Here is a 21,128-nt window from a genome sequence, read left to right on the forward strand (position 1 = left end):
GCAGTTCGATAACTTTCTTATAAGTCGTATAAGTCGTAATATAAAGCTGAAATTAACAGGATAGCTTATTCAAGGAACATTTTAATTTGTCCATTGTATGCCATGTTCCCTTGTTATAAGGGAATCGCGAATTCGGCCACGAAAGTAAGACTGTTAAAATAAATTAGATTTCTTGAAATCTCTCTTTTGCGCAAAGCCACATCATTTATATTTACTGTGGTTATAAAGGTGTACCAAGGGTACATGCTACACCTTTTTATTCGATTGTAAGAGTACTGGTTTACTCACAAATCCGTTTTATCTGATTTTTGAAATCTTTTAATTACACTGGTGTTTATCAAAAATCAATGACTAATGTTTGAAATAATTTGGACATATCAAGGTCTATCATTGGTATTTTTTTCAAACTTCTGCGTTGAGCCATTTACGAGATCTGGGACATCACAAAACATTACCCCAGCAAAATTCTAAATAACTTGAGAACCGGAACGCGAACAAATTTTGCTATTAGTGGACAAATTACTACGCAACAAGAGCTATCTATCCATGTATTTGGTTCCGGGATAGAACGACTTTAAAAAAAAATAATTGCCAGGGCAATGTTTGAAACGTTACCCCAGCAAAATCTGTTTTTTCCTAATAACTTTAAAACTATAATTTGAACGAATTTTGCTATTAGTGGACAAATTTCTGCTCACGATGGACTAATTATCTGCTATACTCTCGACTCTCTAAAGCACAACATTTATAAAAAATTTGCTGCGGTAATACACTCCAGGTAACCGTGTGTGATGCTCATTGCTCATAGTGATTTTCGATACAGAGCCCCGTACATACGTTATATATAAATTATGGAAAGAAAACACCCAGACCAATACAAACAAATATGTATGCAATTTTAGTATGATATTTTTATTTATTAATAAACAAAAAGACTGAACAAAATTGATGCGTGTACTGATTAATGTAATTAACCTCATGCAAAGTTTCGTGAATTGCAACAACTATAATTTATTATCCAAGCTCTAAATAATCGCTACTACGAGTAACTGATCATAAAATGTTTTTCCAATCGCTCAAGCTCCCGAGGATCTACCGATAGGTCGGGTGACGTAATCTTGAAATTCTTTTAGCCGGCGCGGAACTTCTGAAGGTCGGGTGACGCCACGCCTCTTTGAACCGTGTTTACTTTGGCAGTTATATTCTAAATTTATTCGATTCTAAAATATATTCCCAAAATTTTTGAAAGTTGTTTTAATTTGTATCACTTGGATATGATTTGTATTAGAAAGTGCTGTGAGTGTGACGCTTGAACGGAAGGAAGTCAACCTAACCTAACCAACAGCGTGTTTCTAAACTGCGTATTTCTATACTGTGTAGCCGCGAGAGCTCTTTGGCCCGCTGTCTTCGGCGAAGTATTGCGCGCGCAGATTTTGACAGCGCGAAATACCTACTTTAGCAGAAATACCAAGCCTTAAACGATTACTGATAATAATTATCTTTTACAATTTTTTACTGATGTTTGTGTGTATACCTATCCGTATTTTGTTGTTCGTTTAGAAAAAGAAAAGGTATGCGTATGTCCACTGGAATTAATTATGCGGAAGTGGCTTTGACTAGTACCTACCTACACAGAGAATTACTAAGATCTAACAACTGAATTCTTCTTGACGATTTCATTAAGAGGATACAATACTTTGGTAAGTATACAAGACTATGTAAAACGTTTTATTGGTGAATGGTAATATAAACTTAACGGTATCATTAGGTACGCTATAAACAGCTATTGTTTGCTTTGTATTAGTGCTTTTCATACCAATACAACCGTTGTAAAACATGTTCGGTTACCATCAAGCATGAATAAAAACTCGTTCTGAGTAGTGGTACATTATTAACAGACTTATTAAATAAATAATTCATAATATATCGTGACTTCGTGACTGTGACGCCGTTTGACCGTATCTCCCCGTATCATGGTACGATTCTGAGAACATTCCTAAACTGATGGTAATTACTTACTTAAGGAAATACTTTTAATAAATGGTATATTCATTATTGCATTCGTTAAAATTCACAGTCATTCCAATATCATTATCGTAATAGCATTATCGTGGAAAGAAGCATGCTTAACATAAAATTACGGGATCGATGGACAACTTCAAAAATAAGGAAAAGGACAAAGGTCAGTGACGTGTTGCAAAAAATAAGAAAACTTAAATGGAACTGGACTGGACATATAATGAGGACTAATAAAGAGAAATGGACTAAGGATGTAATAGAGTGGTATCCGAGGAACGGGAAAAGACAACGAGGTGGTCAAATCAAAAGATGGGAGGACGATTTACCAAAAGGATGGAGAAGGTCTGCCAAGGAAAGAGAGACGTGGAAACAATTGGGGGAGGCCTATGTCGACAGACAACCTGACCAAAGCGGTTGCTAATAAAATTAATTGTGCTACCTATGTTAAATTAGATTTAAGAATATTTATATTATTATCTTAAAAAATAGCATGTAAGTTAAAATGGTCAGTGAATAAAGGCTTTTATTATTATTATTATATTATTATTATTATCGTAGCGTGGATACTTAAATAATACTAGAACTACGTAAGTCGTATTTTAATCATCATCATCTATCATCATTGAGAGCATATTGGATGGAGTCCACTGCTGCAATAAAGCACAATATCCGGCTTTTTTCATTCAGAAACAGATTAATATCATACAAAATGTCAACATTTTGTTTAGAAGGCCAAATCCTCCCTTGCCTCTGGTAAATTAGAAGGATCGTCCTCCAGCAGTGGAGACTAATCATCAGATGATGACGATGATGATGATGATAATCATCACAGAAACAACTTACCATTAAGTTTAGCAGCCTCATTATACAGCTGCACGTACTGTGTGAAGTTCGCGCGAGCTTTGGCACCGGCTGCCTTGTGCCACTCCACCCAGGTGTGCTTCAGCTCCTCAGGGTCCAGGCTCTTGGCGAAGATCTCTGTTATATCTGGAAGGAGAATAATGAAGACTTTAACGACAGTATCTCTCTCATAGCCCTGTAGAGAATTTCTGCTTATTTGTAGCGATTGATTTGTTTTCCTTACTGTCGAAGATTTTTTTAAATTGTGATCAGAACTTTATCCTGAAAGCCAAAAACTTTTAATAACTGAATGAAATTAAATTGAAACAAGGACAAAATAAGCGTCTTCAGCATATCACATTCTATTATCATAGTTTTTGGAGAAATGAATTTACTTTCTCTGATTACGACGTCAACGAAACTATTTTAGAAATTATCTTAGCACATCTAGTGCCAGTGGAAAGTATATTCTCATATTGCATCATCGGTCCATGGGACCGTCGAAGCCTTAGGTGGCTAGGGCTTCTGGACCATATAAACTTGATGTCAGGCAGAGCCGCTACGCTGAGCTCGCTGTACTTCTCGAACATTTTCAATGGGGCGTCTTATTGCTTCACCGTTCTTAGAGACCATCATTGCAGTACTCAAGATTACTCAAATTCTTACCTGGTTCTAAAGCTAAATCACATTTGGTGCTATTCTTAAACGAGCAGATCTTCGACGTGGCGTAGTTCGCCTCCATCCCCGATACTGATCTCATCAGCTGCTGGTATTTGTCATCAGGCAGCGCCGCTACTCCAAGCTCGCTGTACTTCTTGAACATTCTCTTCAGGGTGTTGTCTTGGAATCCCTGCCATTTGTACATCTTCGTCTCCTCCCACGCCAGCTTGTCTTGCTTTGATATATCCAGTCTTATTTGTATCTAGAGATGGAAAATTTATTTTAAACAACAGTATACACGTTTTGAATTATTATTCTTAAGGTCTCTATGATCCTGATCACTTTTTTTGATGATTTACCCTCTCGTTGTCCACAATAGTCTAGCGATGCATGGCGGGGTTCGAACCCGCGTTCCTCGGATTTGAATACGGTCAGTCCGCCACCGACGCCATTGGCATATTGTCGCTTCACTTCATTTCTTATAATATAAAAATAAGTCCAGTTTTCCTCCCTGACGCTATAACTCCAGAACGTACGAACCGATTTCCACGGTTTTGCATTCGTTGGAAAGGTCTCGGGCTCCGTGAGGTTTATAGCAAAGAAAATTCAGGAAAAATTTCAACAGAAAAGCGGGAAGGGTGTAAAACGGGATCCACGCGTACGAAGTCGCGGGCGGCCGCTAGTTTCTTATAATTTTCTAGTACCTACCACCATAGTTATCATAATATCCTCACCCATTTGTCTTCATTCTCCTTAGTAATATTCGCTGTGTACTCCCACTCAGCCAGACTAGCTCTGTTCTTCCTGACCCCGGCTGCTTGGTCCAGCATCTGAATGTAGTCCCTGCCTTCATGCTCCAGTGCCTCCAGCTCAGGATCCCTGCCTTGTGTCGCCACCACGAACACGGCAACGATGGCCGCCACCAGCGCGGCGCCACCACCGATCTTCAGCATCGTCTGGAATGAAGAGGGATTTTAAGTGCTCGTGATATGAGATTGTCTGCATTTGGCAATGTATTGGATAATAATAACTTTCTATAATAATAACTTTCGAAGAGAATAGTAATTTTCTCAATAGGTTCATACAAAGTGGTCCAAGTTTTTTTTTAAACTTTGAAGATTCATTTTTTTTTTTCAATTTTCTTGGTACCTACTATAATTACCTAGTAAATTATATAAATAAAATTATATTTACCACAGTAAATCTTAAATATACAACAAAATACGTAGCTAAACTAGAGTAAATACATCTTAAAGCATTTATCATCAAACTTCCATTGGAAATGTGTTTCACAAAAGTTGTCAAAACTTTTTCCTGAAATGTCATAATGACAAACCATTGAAACTTTTTAAACTCATATTTAATGAGCGCGAAAAAAGTTTCTATTACTAATTTCTGAACTGATTCCATCAAAGAACTGTGTTTTTTATCGACTTCAGAAAGTGGGAAGTTGATATGGTTTTGATAGTCTTTATTTTTGCTAACTAGTGCCATAACTTAGTATGTAGTATGTTGTATGTATTTGCAAACTTATTCGCTTTTTTTTTAATTTCATCTTAGGGCAATTCAGTAGCGCTTCACATAAGATACATTGACTGGTCATCTGATTGTTAATTAATTTTTTTTGCTAACTGGTGCCATAACTTGTATGTTGTAATACTTGTAATGTATTTGCAAACCTATTCGCTTTTTTCAATTTCATCTCAATTCTTTTATCGCTTCACATGATACAGTAACTGGTCATCTGATTGTCTTACATCTAGCACTACAAAATCTTTGACCCTTATGTCACTTAAGGATAAGGTTCAAGCTTTTGTCTTAACGAGAATGAGGAGCAGTCGTGTGTGGCGACCCGAGACCTACAAGGACGTAGATGGATGCTAGGAGATTAAGGAAAACCATTTGTGTGCTCGCTTATGGTAGACATAACAAGAACAGTTTATCTTAAATGAACCAAAAATATATTTGTCTGTATCTTATTTATTTGGGGAAAGATATTGGGTACCTTATGTCGCATAAAAAAATTGAATTGAACTAATCATCACTTCAAAGTTTAGGATAAAAAAAATATTGTTTACTCTCGAGGAACATAAAAGATGACTGATCGAATCAAAATGATGGCGGGGAAAATCCAAAGGCAAACGTAAAAAAAAAAAATTCGTAAAAAACCATTCAAGGTTCTTCAAATAAAGAATAATCCAACAAAATATTTTTATGAATCTTCAAATCGTCAAGCATCAAGAAAAATATGCAATTCTGCAGTAGATGCAACTAGTGCCTACGATCCTCGGTCATCGGCAGCTAGTCACTACTTGCATAATAATCGGCAGATCATAAACAGGTTCTGACATCACAAAAAGGCGATCGGCATGCTCGAGAGTGCCAAGTCGTTGTCCCTAGCGGGGGCAAAGGCCTGAAGTTTTACTTTTTTTTTCGGAACCAGAATTAACCAGATTCAAACTGTACGTCCTCTTGTTGTAAAAGGAACTGCATTTTTTCTTTAAAATTAGTTATGTATCCTCCTTTCACGAAAATGGGTCTTTTTTTTGTTTCAGCCAGCTTACAATGAAGGATGCATATTTTTAAGTAAATGACGTAATATTTTAGACTGCATTTGTTTTGTATTTTGGTGATATTTGCTATTTTTAATTGAACAATTAATTTACTACCTAATTGGTAGTATATCAAATTCATAAGGAAAAAATCTTTAAAATCCTTAAAATGACACAAAAACAAAAGATGCGTTGTAATAAGTTTTTAAGGATTTTGTTTTTCACGATGATTTTAATGACAAAGCATTTGATAATTAATCTTTATTCGCCAGTTAAAAGTAATATTTTGTAAATATCATGCCATAATGTGATGTGAGATAAAAAAGTTTGTAAAACAATACCATTCACACGAATACAACTGCGTATTTAATATGATTACGGATACAAACGCCAGATGCTACGATATTATCGGAAATTGTTTACAAAAATATATTTTTGCCACTATACTTTAAAATTTTAATTGCTTTTTACTTATTTACGTTATGATTATTTAATGTGTGTATGCCGATTACGATTTTAGGTAAGACAAAGTAGTCTTGTAGAGTCATTTCCCAAAATACGTCTGTCAGCCTGTATTATGCACCATAAAATTAATATACAGGGTGTCCCGTAATGTAACGTCAAGCCGAAACTGGCTGTTGAGGCAAGTTGTGCTGGTTATCAGAAAAATATAAAAAAAAATCTATGTGGCATATTTTAAAAATAATAGGCATTTAAAAAAAATCAAAAAATTCTACTCCAGGTGACGGTCCTTTTACTCGTGTTGCCACAAATCTTCACTTTTTCCAAATTTTTTTTTGTTATGTAACCCTGAATAATGCTTCTCTAAATTGTTATAAAAATTACAAAACCAGCTGCTCCAACTTGGATTAAAAAAATACATTATTCCCAAAAAAAATATCAAAATAAAAATTTTGCCTAGTTTAAACTGACTGTACTGAAAAAAAATTGTACTACGCGAGTGTGGCAAGTGACGTCATAATTTGGCGCATTTAGTAAGGATTCCAAAATGGTATAACACTTTGTAAAATCTTGCTGTAATTGTCGACAATTTTTGTTTATTGGAAATAATCCCGTTTTTAACTTTATCTACCTTGGTTAAAAATATTATTCTAATGTGCCTAAAATTTAACAGCCTTACTTATAAACGTTTATTAAAATTAAGACACAGTTTAACGGTCTATTAAATAATATCTTAACTTAAAAACGATAATTAGTGTTAACCAACTTCTTAGTGACTGCTTAAATAACTGTCAAGTTAAACAGCGTCGGATCCTTGTTTAAAGCCCTAATTACCAAAATGGCGGATCAAAAAGTTAACAGCTGATGCGTGACGTGCCATGCAACGCGCTGTGTTGCTGCGCTGCGCGAAGATACACACAAAAAATAGCATGAAACACATGGCAAAGGTTGACGCAAACATAATACAAAGTGAAAGTATAACAATAGATAGACATTACAACGGTTGGTGTTTCTTAATACCTACACAGTTAAAATAATTCAATGGACTAATAATACACCACATGTTACGTCGGCGAAACCCGAAACACTAAAAAGACTTGAGTTAAACATTCCGACAATAAAATCCTAAAGGCTTCCTAAGGGTGCATGTGCGTGAGAAACTAAAATTACCATGCCTTAAAATTGCGCTAAAAACTAACAAATATATTATTATAATTGGTACATAATTTTAATATGGCGTATGTGGGACATAGTCGCTACAGTACTTTTGTTTGTTTGTTGTTGTAGACTTGACAATTGACTGACAGACAGCGTTTCATTTGACATAACTTTGACGTTTATTATTCTTAATTTTAGCATTGGCTTTCGGCATTTTGGCATTAGAACTGGTCTGAAGTTCGGTTCAGGTGGATTTAAAAAAGAAAAACTCTAATTAACAGTTGATTCAGTGTTGCCAGAAGGTTACTTTTGTAACCTTTTAGGTTACTTTTGAACTGCTGTGGTTACTTTTAGGTTACACTAATGAAAAGGTTACTTTTAGGTGATTTTTCAGAAATTGTAGAATTAACTTTACAGGTTATTCAGTAAAAAATATTAATAGTGACAATTTAAAAATTATGTCATAAAGTGCATTTAAACTTGAATTTGATTTATTATTTGTTAAAAAAAATGAGTTTTAGCGAATGTTTTTCGATAATAAAATTAAAATGCAAATCCATGAAACGTTTTTATACGACTGGTCACTTTTCGAATTTCGATGATCAATTGTATTTACATTTTCCATCCATGAACAACCTTACACAATCATCGCTCCCGCTCCGCACCCCCCCCCCCCCCCCCGTATGAAGGTTACTTTTTATTCAAAAAGGTTACTTTTTTTTATATTTCTGGTAATTTCTGACTAGACCCGACTGGCAACACTGAGTTGATTAGTTAAGTGACGCTTAAGCAGTGTTTATAAGTGAGAAATATTTAATTACTGATTAAGAAGTTAACGAGTCATTAGTTAATTAGTTGCTTAGACGTTGATTAGTTGATTTTTATAAGTAAGGCTGTAAGTTTCTGGCTTAAGTGAGGTGGAGAAGCCATTTTAAAAGGTATGAGCGGGACGGAGAGGGCCGTCTTACCAAGCAGGGATGTTATGGATATCCGTAACCGTAACCAAAACTATCGGATATCCGAAATAAAAAATGTCCATAACCGTAACCGAAACTGATTCAAAAGTTACGGATAGTTTCGGATAAAGGCCAAACTGCAAAACTCTATGAAATTTGCAGTATACACGCCGCAGCTGCAATGCCGCGCTGCCGATTTCATAGTTTTGCAGTTTGCGGTTGCAGTTTGCGGTCTGCGGCCCGTCTTGGAATTGTACCTTAAATCTTAATATTTGTTACCAACTTGTCTGGCATTCGCTGGCACCATCTAATATGCCAGCCTGTTTTACCTTTATCATACATAGGTGTCGTCTTAGTTGGTACATAAAGTAGCTATGTGGGTCACGCTCACGTAGCATCTTGCTATTTGTATTATACCTACATTTTTGAAATTCTAATAATTCCGTAACCGAAATTATCCGAGACTTTCGGATAATCTGAAATAATTTCATATCCGTGACCGTAACCGAAACCGGTATAATATTATTCTAATATCCGTAACCGTATCCATAACCGAAACTTCATATCCTTATTATCCCTGTTACCAAGTACAAGTGCAGGCAGAGCAGGTAGTAAAGACACGCGCGCACGGGTGACTTTTGTCACAGTATGTCAACTACGAATTACTGTCATGGTGACAAAAGTTTCTGTGACTGACTACCGTACAGTCAGTCACAGAAACTTGAATTTTGGGCACATTAGAATAATAATTTTTAACCAAGGTAAATAAAGTTAAAAACGGGACTATTTCCAAAAAACCAAAAATTGTCGACAATTACAGCAAAAATTTACCAAGTGTTATACCATTTTGGTATCCTTACTAAATGCGCCAAATTATGACGTCACTTGCCACACTCGCGTAGTACATTTTTTTTTCAGTACAGTCAGTTTAAACTAGGCAAAATTTTTATTTTGAATTTTTTTTTGAGAATAATGTATTTTTTTCATCCAAGCTGGAGCAGCTGGTTTTGTAATTTTAATAACAATTTAGAGAAGCATTATTCAGGGTTACATAACAAAAAAAAAATTTAGAAAAAGTGAAGATTTGTGGCAACACGAGCAAAAGGACCGTCACCTGGAGTAGAATTTTTTGATTTTTTTTAAATGCCTATTATTTTTAAAATATGCCACATAGATTTTTTTTTATATTTTTCTGATAACCAGCACAACTTGCCTCAACACCCAGTTTCGGCTTGACGTTACATTACGGGACACCCTGTATATCTTTATTTATTACACCAATATTACAATTATTAACATAAAGTAAGAAACATACCGGATGACTTTTTGCCGTAAGGAAAATTTTAGTTAGCTTTGCAAAATTTTTGCTTACAAAATGTACGTACGTGATTAATTCGCAAATAATTTATTTAATCATGATTTGTACGTGACAATCTCATAAACTAGTATACGTGTAGTTACGTGTAATAATCCGATAGTTTAAAAGGTTACACATCCACGGGATTAATCCTGTTTTACTCATAGAAGCCGTTTTTACTGAATCTTAAAATTTGTAAAAAAAATAGTAATGTAGGACAGCATAATATGTAGCATTTTATGAGATGACAGACATTCTGACTTCTCACATAACAACTGTAGTTATAGTCCACTCACTTATGGATTATTCTGAAGTATGTAATTAGGTAAATCAAATAACTTGTAGATAATAAAAAAAAATATCTGAAAATAATTACCGTATCGCATGAAGTATTTTCTTAACTCTAGCTTATCGTGCTTATTGCTTGTCATATTTTACAGCCATAATGCTTGTCATAATTTACTTGTTTTACAGCCAATTTACTGATTTTATTACATTATTAGTAACTATGCCGATAACTCCTGAGAAGATAATTAAAAACAGATTTATATTTTTTTACTTATATCACAGAATCATAATGAGCTATCATAAAATCGGGAAACACCCCGAGAGATGTAGGTAGCCCCTCATGACTAATTTGCAAAATGATTAATGATACTAAGTTACTAATTACAAACAAAATATCAATTTAAACCTGACTCAATCTAAGTAGATTTGGGTTCCATACTCAAAGGGTCAACGATGATAATGTTTGACTTTTGTTTGACATAGTGGATTTCGGTTTAAAAACATAAAATCTATTTTTCAATCAAGATATTGTAGTTTTTGAAAGTATTTGATAAACGCTGGGCAGTTTCTTTTTTATAAAATAGTCAATTAGTTATCAGAAATTGAAGAGTTCACGCCAGGAGGTCACACGGAGTTTTTTTTATCTCAAATAACAATAGCTTCTTAGCCTAACTACTATTTTTTTTTTCGACACAAAATAAAATTACAATAGTTAATTAACTACTTAAGTTTTTTTTCTTTACAAATTAGAAATACCGGGGAGTAAATAAACCCAGATGGGTATAACCGATTGGATTGTGACATACCTTATTTTATTAACGTTTACAAAAAAAAATCATCTTTTAATAGAAATTAAAGTTATCATTCCGGCTTCACATGTAGTGTTGATTTCTTATAAGATTCATTTAACCTGATAATTTTAAAATATGGAATTGGAAGTATCTTCTGCTTGATGTTTAAATTAAAAACGTGTTTTTTATTAAAATTGCAAACTTTTCCGTGGACTTTAATAAAAAAAAAGCTAAAATAACCACATTCCTACTTGACTACAAATAAATACCAAAGCATGCAAACTTTTAAGGAAAAGTATACAAACCAAACATTTAAATGCTAAGACCGAAATTGTTTGTTTACATGTTTGGTTGCACGAGCTGGGAACTGAACCTTGACATTATTGCGAAGATTGCAATGCCTGCATCACACAAAAGATACAATAATACACGTACGATTTAACATAGAAGTGTATTGCCTAACTACTCACAGAATCTACAATATTTACTTGAAACTTGCTAATTAATTATTTTAAAATGACAACCGATTATGGGTTTAGTTAGGGTTAAGTAATCTTTTCCAGTTTTTTTTTAATTGCCTAATGTAATAAATATGAAGGAAATGGTATTACAACATATTATTTAGTTTTATCGTATATTTTCAGACAGTTTGGTAATTTGTTGATGAATTTCATCAACTATTTCAAAAAAGCATTTTTTTTGCAAAAACTTTGGAATGAAAGTAAATCCTTTTCAGATTATTTAAACTAAATTCAAATTATTTTATTGAAAAAATAAGAAATAGAAAGTGGTTGCGCTAGCGTAGTGATTAATTTCACAAATTAAATGAAGATGAGAATGAATTAAAACTAAATTGCTACTTTCACTACAAGAAAAATCTTAAAATTATAAATATTGAAATAATATTTTTAGTAAAAAAACAACCGTTTATTTTACCTGTATCAATATTTACGTTAAAACGGGCCACTAAAAACTTTAAATTAAAAAATAGAAAACCCACCTTACAGAACTGTCACAATTTAAAAACAAACTGTCATTTAAATTTCAGAAATGGAAACCATGCGCGAATTTTCGAACTTTTTGAATTTGAATTTGGAGTCGACGCGACTGGCCGGTGCGCGCCGGCCGATGACTGAGCAGAGCGCGACGCACACTCGCGCGCAGCGATCGATAAAATTGGATTCGGCCATAGATATTATTATGATCGGTTGTAAATTAATACAGATGTGATTTTGCATGTTCAGTTTATCGCATGATTAACTAATAACTCATAAACGCTGAAATTATTACAAAATTAGCATAAACGATTAATTACGCACGTAAATGTAGTAACTAAAACAAACTATTTTGTTGATACATTTTTAAAGTAGCGCTACGGGCCTTCCGAAGCCCAGATTCTTAATGCATACCTTTCATATAATCGGAATCGAACCCAGAATCCTTGTGCCAAGAGAAATCTAACCAATGAATCAAAGGGAACATCTTTCTTTCTTAATAATTTTTCAAATCAAATCAAATCAAATCATTTATTTGTTAAACATTTGAATTATGATTTTTCTTAACCTTGTAATTTGTGTTTTCTTAACCTTTTTGTGACAGGAATAGTTAGTTTCATATTAAAAATTAACGTACAAAATGTTATAAAATCATCTCTCATCAATCATCCAATTTAACTATAGGTTTTAATGCCTATCATCTTAACTGGCGATTAATCTTTGACTCATTTACATGCGGTTATGCCGGTGACAATTGACTTGCGAGCTTGAGTGTCACCGCTGCTTGTTGTCGTACAGTCCAGCAGAGAAGTGCTACCAAGTATTGGAAAATAATTAATTTGATTATTTGGAAATATCAAACAAATAAATAGAAACCTTTCGATATGGTTAAATTCAATGTTAGGCAAGCGGTCTCGATTTTTTAGATCTCTAGAAGTAAGTACGTAGATAATGAGGATGTACAATAATTGAGCGCAAATTATTTTTTGTTGTTGCAAAATATAGCTCATTTTCAAATTGTAATTACAGTAATTGTATGTAGGCCCTTTTCAGGGCACTCATACAGGTCCCAAATATGGCTTAACCTACCATCACCTCGGGACAACATACAAGGGTTGGTGCTGAGAAGTAAGTAGCAGAAGAAACTCAGTCACCTTTATCATACCAGAACAGAAAAGTTTCATGTGCCGTCTTCTACCGTATTTTCATAAACGGATATTTTGGTGCCCATTTCAAAATTACTGACTGGACTGAAATAATTTTAATAACAAAGCAGAACAACAAATGTGCAAATGACAATATGTCTCAAGTTCTTCACCTCTCCGTGTCAAATTGTAACATAATCAACATAATTTTACATTTTGCATTCGTCTCGGTGAAAACGGCCATTACACAGAATATATGACAAGCTCTGAAACTTAATTCGTTTCGCCTGTAAGACGTTAAACAAAATGTTTACGTATATTCACTCATATGTAGAGTTTTAGCAGGTACATTTAACACCAGATGACACAATATGGGGAGTCGTAATTAATGTTTGTTGTTGTTGTAACGTTAAATTGAACTTGATGAAGGAATACGAAAAGCTTCAACATAGGTAGGTATGTGTTATTTTTTCAGCTATCAAATGTGGTTTTTTTTTCACTTTTTTAAAATCCAAGACCAGTGATTCTCAGCCCTTGAACTGAATCTAGGCTTTAATTAGGTAGGAAATTAATTTTCAACACTTCTTTTAGACGAATTTTTCACCTCTCACTAATTTTGAGATTTATTAGTTGCATTTAGACACCCTGCCATCTGATACTCAGAGCCGCCTCATCTCGCACTCTACAAAATGGATATGAGAATCTGACTGACTTGGTCAACTTTTATCTTTTAGACTATAATATTGTTTATCAAGTTTCGCGCACGATTGTACCCTGTCCACGACGTTGACTCATCATAGGTTACCACTAGCCAACGGTATTCAAACTGGCGAGGAAAACCGCTAAAACATTAACATACTTACATCTGTAATGTTGCCTTGGACTTATCGGAGAAATTAATACAGCCGATAAATATTTAGTGATTGTTTTACGAGTTAATTATCATTTGACATAACAAACAAATGTGTTTTAGAGCTTAGCCCATGAAAAGTGAGTTATGTCTTCCTGTACCCATGATAATTTTGTCGCGGCATTTTAACGATTTTACTTTTACTCGATAAGCCCATACATTTGTCGTCTAAAATCATCGATAAGATTTTATCACGGCGCGCATCTGAACCTAGCTGTACTCCAAAAAATAGCATTTTGCATTTTATAAAGATTTTACGATCCTTTATTTGCGACCTTTAGAGAAGACTCTACGATCAATTTAATTTTAAAATTCATATTGTTAAAAACATAACGTAATTAAACTACATCTAAAGTAAATATTGACTGTGTGACGCGCCCCGCGACGCATCGACAGCCCTAGCACCCAGCGTAGAGATTTTGACAACCCTACGGCTGCGCGGCCGCACGCCGCACGGACCGAGCTAATTATAAGAGACGGCGGCGACCGCGGGCGCCTAGCATTCGCTCGGGAGCCATCGCAACAGCCAGACGATCGCGCGCGCGTCTACGGTTAATTGCGCAAGAGTCCCTAGCGAATAGCTGCCCTCACTGTTCCCACTAACCTGGCTCGATAGGACTTTCTGCTCGCGCGGTTTCCGCGACACGAGCGAACCATCGCTGCCTGTATTCACATCCAAATCCCTACCGAGTGCATGCTTTACTCAATCCCGACCTGCGGTAGCAATCCCGCTGCCACCCTTCCTGTAATTCCTCCCCACTCGCCACGTAGGTCCCAAGCCTTTTACCTTCGGTGCACGAATCCCCACTTCGTTGACCTCGGTTACCGATTTGGGAGCGAACCGTCCTACCCCCCTAGTTTATAAGTATCCGAACTAACGCTCGCTAAAACTCGCACAGGGCGCCGCCCCTCTCGCGGATACGTAAACTAGTCTCGGGACGCGAACCGGGCGCGTCGCTATCCCTCTTGTCATAGTATATTTGTAATTGTGGAATAACTTGCTCATTATCTAAATAATAGTAATTTAGAGTCAGTGAAACTAGAATAAGTAAACTATTGTGGAACCTGAATTATAAAGTGCCATTGTGTTATTGATTGTGCGTTTCCTTGGTCGAATATCCCTGTAGGCATCCTGGATAGGTACACATCCCTCATCGCAGAAGGCGAACTGGGACTTAGTACTAAACAGCGGGGTGTCAGACTGAGCTAGCTTAGACGCCCCGTTGCAATGGCGCCCAACTAAATAACCCACGGAACCTACAGGGACCACCAGATCGCTAGAGAAGCGAAAGACCAAAAGGAACGCAAAACTTCGCACCCGACCAAATTGATAAACACACATGTCAGAACCGACATCTTGGATATACAAACTCAAGAAGACAGAACTTGAGAACGAGTGCAAAAGAAGAAACATAAAAACGGAGAACAGAACCGTACAAGAACTGAGACAGAACCTCACAGAAGTACTCAGAACCAAGCAATCCCGTCAACCAATGAAATGAGTCAGAAACCGATTTCGAAGACACAGAGATGCACCAAGAACCAAACATGTCGTACACCATAGATCAGACTGAAAGCATAACGGCAAGATGGAACATAAGTTTTGACACATGCAACGACCCAGTGGAGTTTTTAGAGCAACTGGACGAACTAATGTCATCGGGCGAGGTCAAGCCAGATAAAGTGCTCAAAGTGCTACCCAGATTCCTGAAAGGTAAAGCTGTGCTGTGGTATAGAAATAATAAAAACTCGTTTACTACATGGAACGAATTCATAGAACTCTTCAAGTTGACCTTTGTGAGCTGTGACAGTGACCTGTTAGCTAAAATAGTGAATTATAGGCAACATCACTGCCAAAAATTCACAGACTACCTCATTGAAATACAAACACTCATGCGCAGATACGCAAAAATGTCAAAAGAGGAAGAAATAACTAGAATCTACGAAAACATGAACGCAAAATACAAGTACTATATCAAGAAATCAGAAGCAGACTCGGTAAGCAAATTAATACAACTGGCAAACGACTATGAAAATGTCACAGCAGAACGTCAAACTAGCTTCACAGAACGAGAACCACGAAATAACTACCACGAAACAAGCACAAATCAAGGACACAAGGAGACGGCATCATACATACACAATTACAACACAAATACTTGCTGCTGGAGCTGTGGAAAACAAGGACACTCGATGAAAGATTGCAGAAGTAAGAAAATACTATTTTGTAACGGTTGTGGCAAGATCGGCAAAATGAGTAAACAGTGCTGTAAGAAAACAACTGAGTACACACAGGCCATGACAATGAACACAAGTCCGCAAATTAAAGATAACCGTCCCTTCGTAGATGTATCGATACTAGGCGAAAAATATCAAGCACTCGTAGACACCGGCGCCACAAGATCATACATCAACGACCAAGTGTACAGTAAATTCGTGAAAAGAAACCTGAAACCGAAAACAGTAAGCATAACAGCTAGCATGACAGATGGGCACACAACTCGAATTAAAGAAGCACTAGACTTGCAAATTAATATAAAGGGAAAAACAATTAACCACCAAGTATTATATCATCCACGAATCACGAGTATACTGATCGGCATGGACATATTAAACAGAATAGGAGTCAAAATAGAATGGCCTAAAGATAGTACCAAGCAAGGGGAACAAGTGGGAACAACGTCAAGAAAAACTACAGAAGTCAACATCGTACCTACATACGAAATGGCTGAAACACTGACAAGCAAGAAAAAACACAAGATAAAACTCGAACACGAACTTGAACTCGAAAAACCAATAAAGAAAAAAGACTATTCACGAAACCATAACAATCAAGAAGTAATAAATAAACACGTAACACGCTTAACACAAGAAAAACTAAAAGACTGGATCCAAAAGAAAATTCAAGAACTACAGAAAAACGGAAACAAAGATTATAAAATGTCAAATAATAGTTTATACAGGAAAATAACAAATCACGCATACGGACCAAAAACAGAAGCATCACCAGACTGGAAATTATGCATAAACAACAAAGAAAAAGACCAGATCCTGAAAGAAAACCACGATACATCAACCGCAGGCCATCTAGGAACAGCAAAAACACTGAACAAAATATCACAGAGATATTATTGGCCCGGTATGTTCAGAGATGTGTCAACGTACGTCAAGAACTGCAAAACTTGTCAAGTTAACAACGCACGCAAACCCTGGAGCATGGCATCTACAGACCCAAGTAGATCACTACCCAAATCATCAAACCGGTCCACTGACTGGACCGAAATCCTCGATGTCGACACCGTCGACCACCCACAAGACCTGGACTGGCGCGAGTCCGGCCCTGGAGAGGAGCCGACCCGAGCTGAGGACCAGACCAGGAGGCGGCCGGGGAGAAAGAAGAGGCGCGGCCAAATCCAGAACCAGCTGAACAAGGCCAGTAACATTTACTCGTAGCTTAACTTTATACCTAAGTTAGGTTTCTAATAGATAGATACAAAATACATAGTAATTGTCTAGTCAGTTCTCGTTAAAGTAAATTAATCAATATTAAAAACAAGTCAATAATGTAAAAGTATTAATTAACATTACATAGTAACCCTGTATAATCTAGATCATTCAGTTCTCGAATTTAATCTCGTTAAATATCATATATCAATAACCTATAAGTATTAAATAACATTACATAGTAGCCCTGTATAATTTAAATCGTTCAATTGTTCTATTTAATCTCGTTAAATAACTATTGACGCAAATCACATTGTTATTTACTCGTAACTCGCAACCTAAACTCACATAAATAACAAACCGGTTTGCTACGCGTCAATAGTACTACCAGTTTCTCGATAACTTTTAAATAGTAAACAAACATTGTAAGAACGATTCACCGAGCGAGCTCATTTGCATATTATCAGAGAAACATGTATTTTTTCTATTCGCCACGGGCGATCAACAGCGCTCGCTTACTAGATGACTCATAACTAGATTTTACCTGCCTAATGTTTGCGCGCCGCGTCAGGCTGCATTCCATTACGAAATAATATTATTTTAATTAAAACTTAACCCATTAACTGCCATTATCTTGTATAACTTTTAATAATTATAGAAATTATTAACATTAATCAGATGCCTATTCTGAGTATGGTAATTTAAATAATTAAACTAGTAAAATAGAAATATTAATAACAAGTGCCATGAATACTATTATTGTATTAAAGAAATATTTCAAGTAATACTCGTAATAACAAAGTAAACAACTCGTTTAATTAGCTCATTAGTTAATTGTAAACAAAAAAAAAAAACAAAGGTATCTTAATAAAATTGTTTCAAAACTAAGTTAGCTTATATTAGCGTTTAATTAGTTCATTGTAAGCAAAAAAAATTAAAGGTACCTATCTTAACAACAGTGTTTCAAAACTAAGTTAGCTAATATTAGCGTTAAATTAGTTCATTGTAAGCAAAAAAGTTAAAGGTATTTTAAAAACATTGTTTCAAGACCAAGTTAGCTAATATTGTTATAAGTAAATAAATGTACTGTCATGTTTTGAATAAAGAGTTATTATTGGGCTAATGATCAAGTACAAGTTCAGTCATGTTTTACATTTTAATTTATACTCGTTATGAAATTACCCAAAAATAACTTATTATTGACATGAATTTTAGTTGTTCTTGAAGAACATTTATGTACCAGACTTGTGATTTTTCCAGGTAAAAATCTCCAAAACAAGGGAGGATGTGACGCGCCCCGCGACGCATCGACAGCCCTAGCACCCAGCGTAGAGATTTTGACAACCCTACGGCTGCGCGGCCGCACGCCGCACGGACCGAGCTAATTATAAGAGACGGCGGCGACCGCGGGCGCCTAGCATTCGCTCGGGAGCCATCGCAACAGCCAGACGATCGCGCGCGCGTCTACGGTTAATTGCGCAAGAGTCCCTAGCGAATAGCTGCCCTCACTGTTCCCACTAACCTGGCTCGATAGGACTTTCTGCTCGCGCGGTTTCCGCGACACGAGCGAACCATCGCTGCCTGTATTCACATCCAAATCCCTACCGAGTGCATGCTTTACTCAATCCCGACCTGCGGTAGCAATCCCGCTGCCACCCTTCCTGTAATTCCTCCCCACTCGCCACGTAGGTCCCAAGCCTTTTACCTTCGGTGCACGAATCCCCACTTCGTTGACCTCGGTTACCGATTTGGGAGCGAACCGTCCTACCCCCCTAGTTTATAAGTATCCGAACTAACGCTCGCTAAAACTCGCACAGGGCGCCGCCCCTCTCGCGGATACGTAAACTAGTCTCGGGACGCGAACCGGGCGCGTCGCTATCCCTCTTGTCATAGTATATTTGTAATTGTGGAATAACTTGCTCATTATCTAAATAATAGTAATTTAGAGTCAGTGAAACTAGAATAAGTAAACTATTGTGGAACCTGAATTATAAAGTGCCATTGTGTTATTGATTGTGCGTTTCCTTGGTCGAATATCCCTGTAGGCATCCTGGATAGGTACACATCCCTCATCGCAGAAGGCGAACTGGGACTTAGTACTAAACAGCGGGGTGTCAGACTGAGCTAGCTAAGACGCCCCGTTGCAACTGTTACACATATCCGCAGGGCTTCAGGGAAGCAAAAGAAAACAATAACATCATTAACGTGTACAATACACCTACGCAAATTAAATTCATGAATTAGACGATACGTAGAAATAGGTACTTTGATATCCGGATCAATGAGTCATTAAACAAAAATAACTCGTGTTAAGGTCACTATAGCCGCAACGTTAAGGCATGGATTGAAAATTTTTCGGATTTTTTTGAAAAAAATAAATCCCAACTAATATTATAAATGCGAAAGTAACTCTGTCTGTCTGTCTGTCTGTCTGTCTGTCTGTCTGTCTGTTACGCTTTCCCGCTTAAACCTCGCAACCGATTTTGATGAAATTTGGCATAGAGATAGTTTGAGTCCCGGGAAAGAACATAGGATAGTTTTTATCCCGGTTTTTGAAACAGGGACGCGCGCGATAAAGTTTTTCTGTGACAGACAAAATTCCACGCGGGCGAAGCCGCAGGCGGAAAGCTAGTAAAAGAATATGCAAGGAAAATGCTATTAGAGCGACTGGACGAAATCAATCATAAACCTTATTATAGTTAGTGTGCACTAGCACTAACTAATACATAATGTATAGATAACCTGTTATTAATTATTATGCGTTATTCAATAGGTTCTATGTGAAATTTTTATTGATTAAAGTAGACTCTATAATAAGTTTTCAACATTTTTTGAAGCAAACTTCATATTTAAAAAAAAAGTTAATAGAGCTTTTTTAAACAATTTCTCAGTCACTGCACCAAAACATAACTAAATACACAAAAAAGTGTCTCTACAAACAAACGAGTTTACATACCGAGTGAAAGTTCCAAGTTCCAACAGGTTTAATTCGGCCAAATCTCACACGGACATCATTTACATACAGAACCACTAAAAATAATAAACACGTTCTGAAATCATCACTACACTTACCATTGGTTCAATTCATTTAGAGTTGACTATACATCACAGAGTAAAAATAACATAAGACGTCACTTTAAAAAACCGACATTCATATAAAAAGATCTGTGTATTAATATGGGCATGATAATTTGTGCACTATACTTTAGACCATAACGGACGTCAGGTACGCGACGAAAAAGAAACCGTACTGAGTGAATGGAGGAACACGATGCGCGTGCGACGGTTTCGAGTGCGCTCTTTAATTGGACTTTGAAATTAGTAGGGATTTCCCTAAATACGCGGAAATATTAAGATCTTTGATTCTTTAGAATGCAAAATACATTAAGATGCAGTGGTTCTTAAGAATTATGCTTCATAAAGTAAAAAAAAATGAACTCTACATTTGTCAAACACTAAAAATACAATGGCAAGGGGTCGAATTAAGTTGGAACTTAAGATTATCTATGCCCTTGCAGAGAGTTAGTTGCCCTTTAGTTAAACACCTAAAT

The 21,128-nt window shown here is 36.1% G+C and overlaps 1 protein-coding gene across 6 annotated transcripts in view; it reads right to left on the reverse strand.

The window, feature by feature from the left end:
* The window catches only part of LOC135073718 (angiotensin-converting enzyme-like), a 52,829-nt gene that overhangs the window by 18,309 nt on the left and 13,392 nt on the right, over positions 1-21,128 (reverse strand). For 3 of the 6 annotated variants that reach the window (XM_063967870.1, XM_063967866.1, XM_063967865.1), the window contains exons 1-4: positions 4,714-4,819; positions 4,254-4,475; positions 3,526-3,781; positions 2,863-3,006 (exon numbers count right to left, since the gene is read on the reverse strand). In XM_063967870.1, the coding sequence (XP_063823940.1) occupies positions 2,863-3,006; positions 3,526-3,781; positions 4,254-4,475; positions 4,714-4,785 (694 nt within the window). In that variant the 5' untranslated portion in view covers positions 4,786-4,819. Of the gene's footprint in view, positions 1-2,862; positions 3,007-3,525; positions 3,782-4,253; positions 4,476-4,713; positions 4,820-12,083; positions 12,223-20,649; positions 20,814-21,128 lie in introns of those variants that run through there. The other 3 variants (XM_063967868.1, XM_063967869.1, XM_063967867.1) reach the window with 3 other exon arrangements.

Source organism: Ostrinia nubilalis, chromosome 8 (assembly GCF_963855985.1).
Source record: "Ostrinia nubilalis chromosome 8, ilOstNubi1.1, whole genome shotgun sequence".
Taxonomy (NCBI): Eukaryota; Metazoa; Arthropoda; class Insecta; order Lepidoptera; family Crambidae; genus Ostrinia; species Ostrinia nubilalis.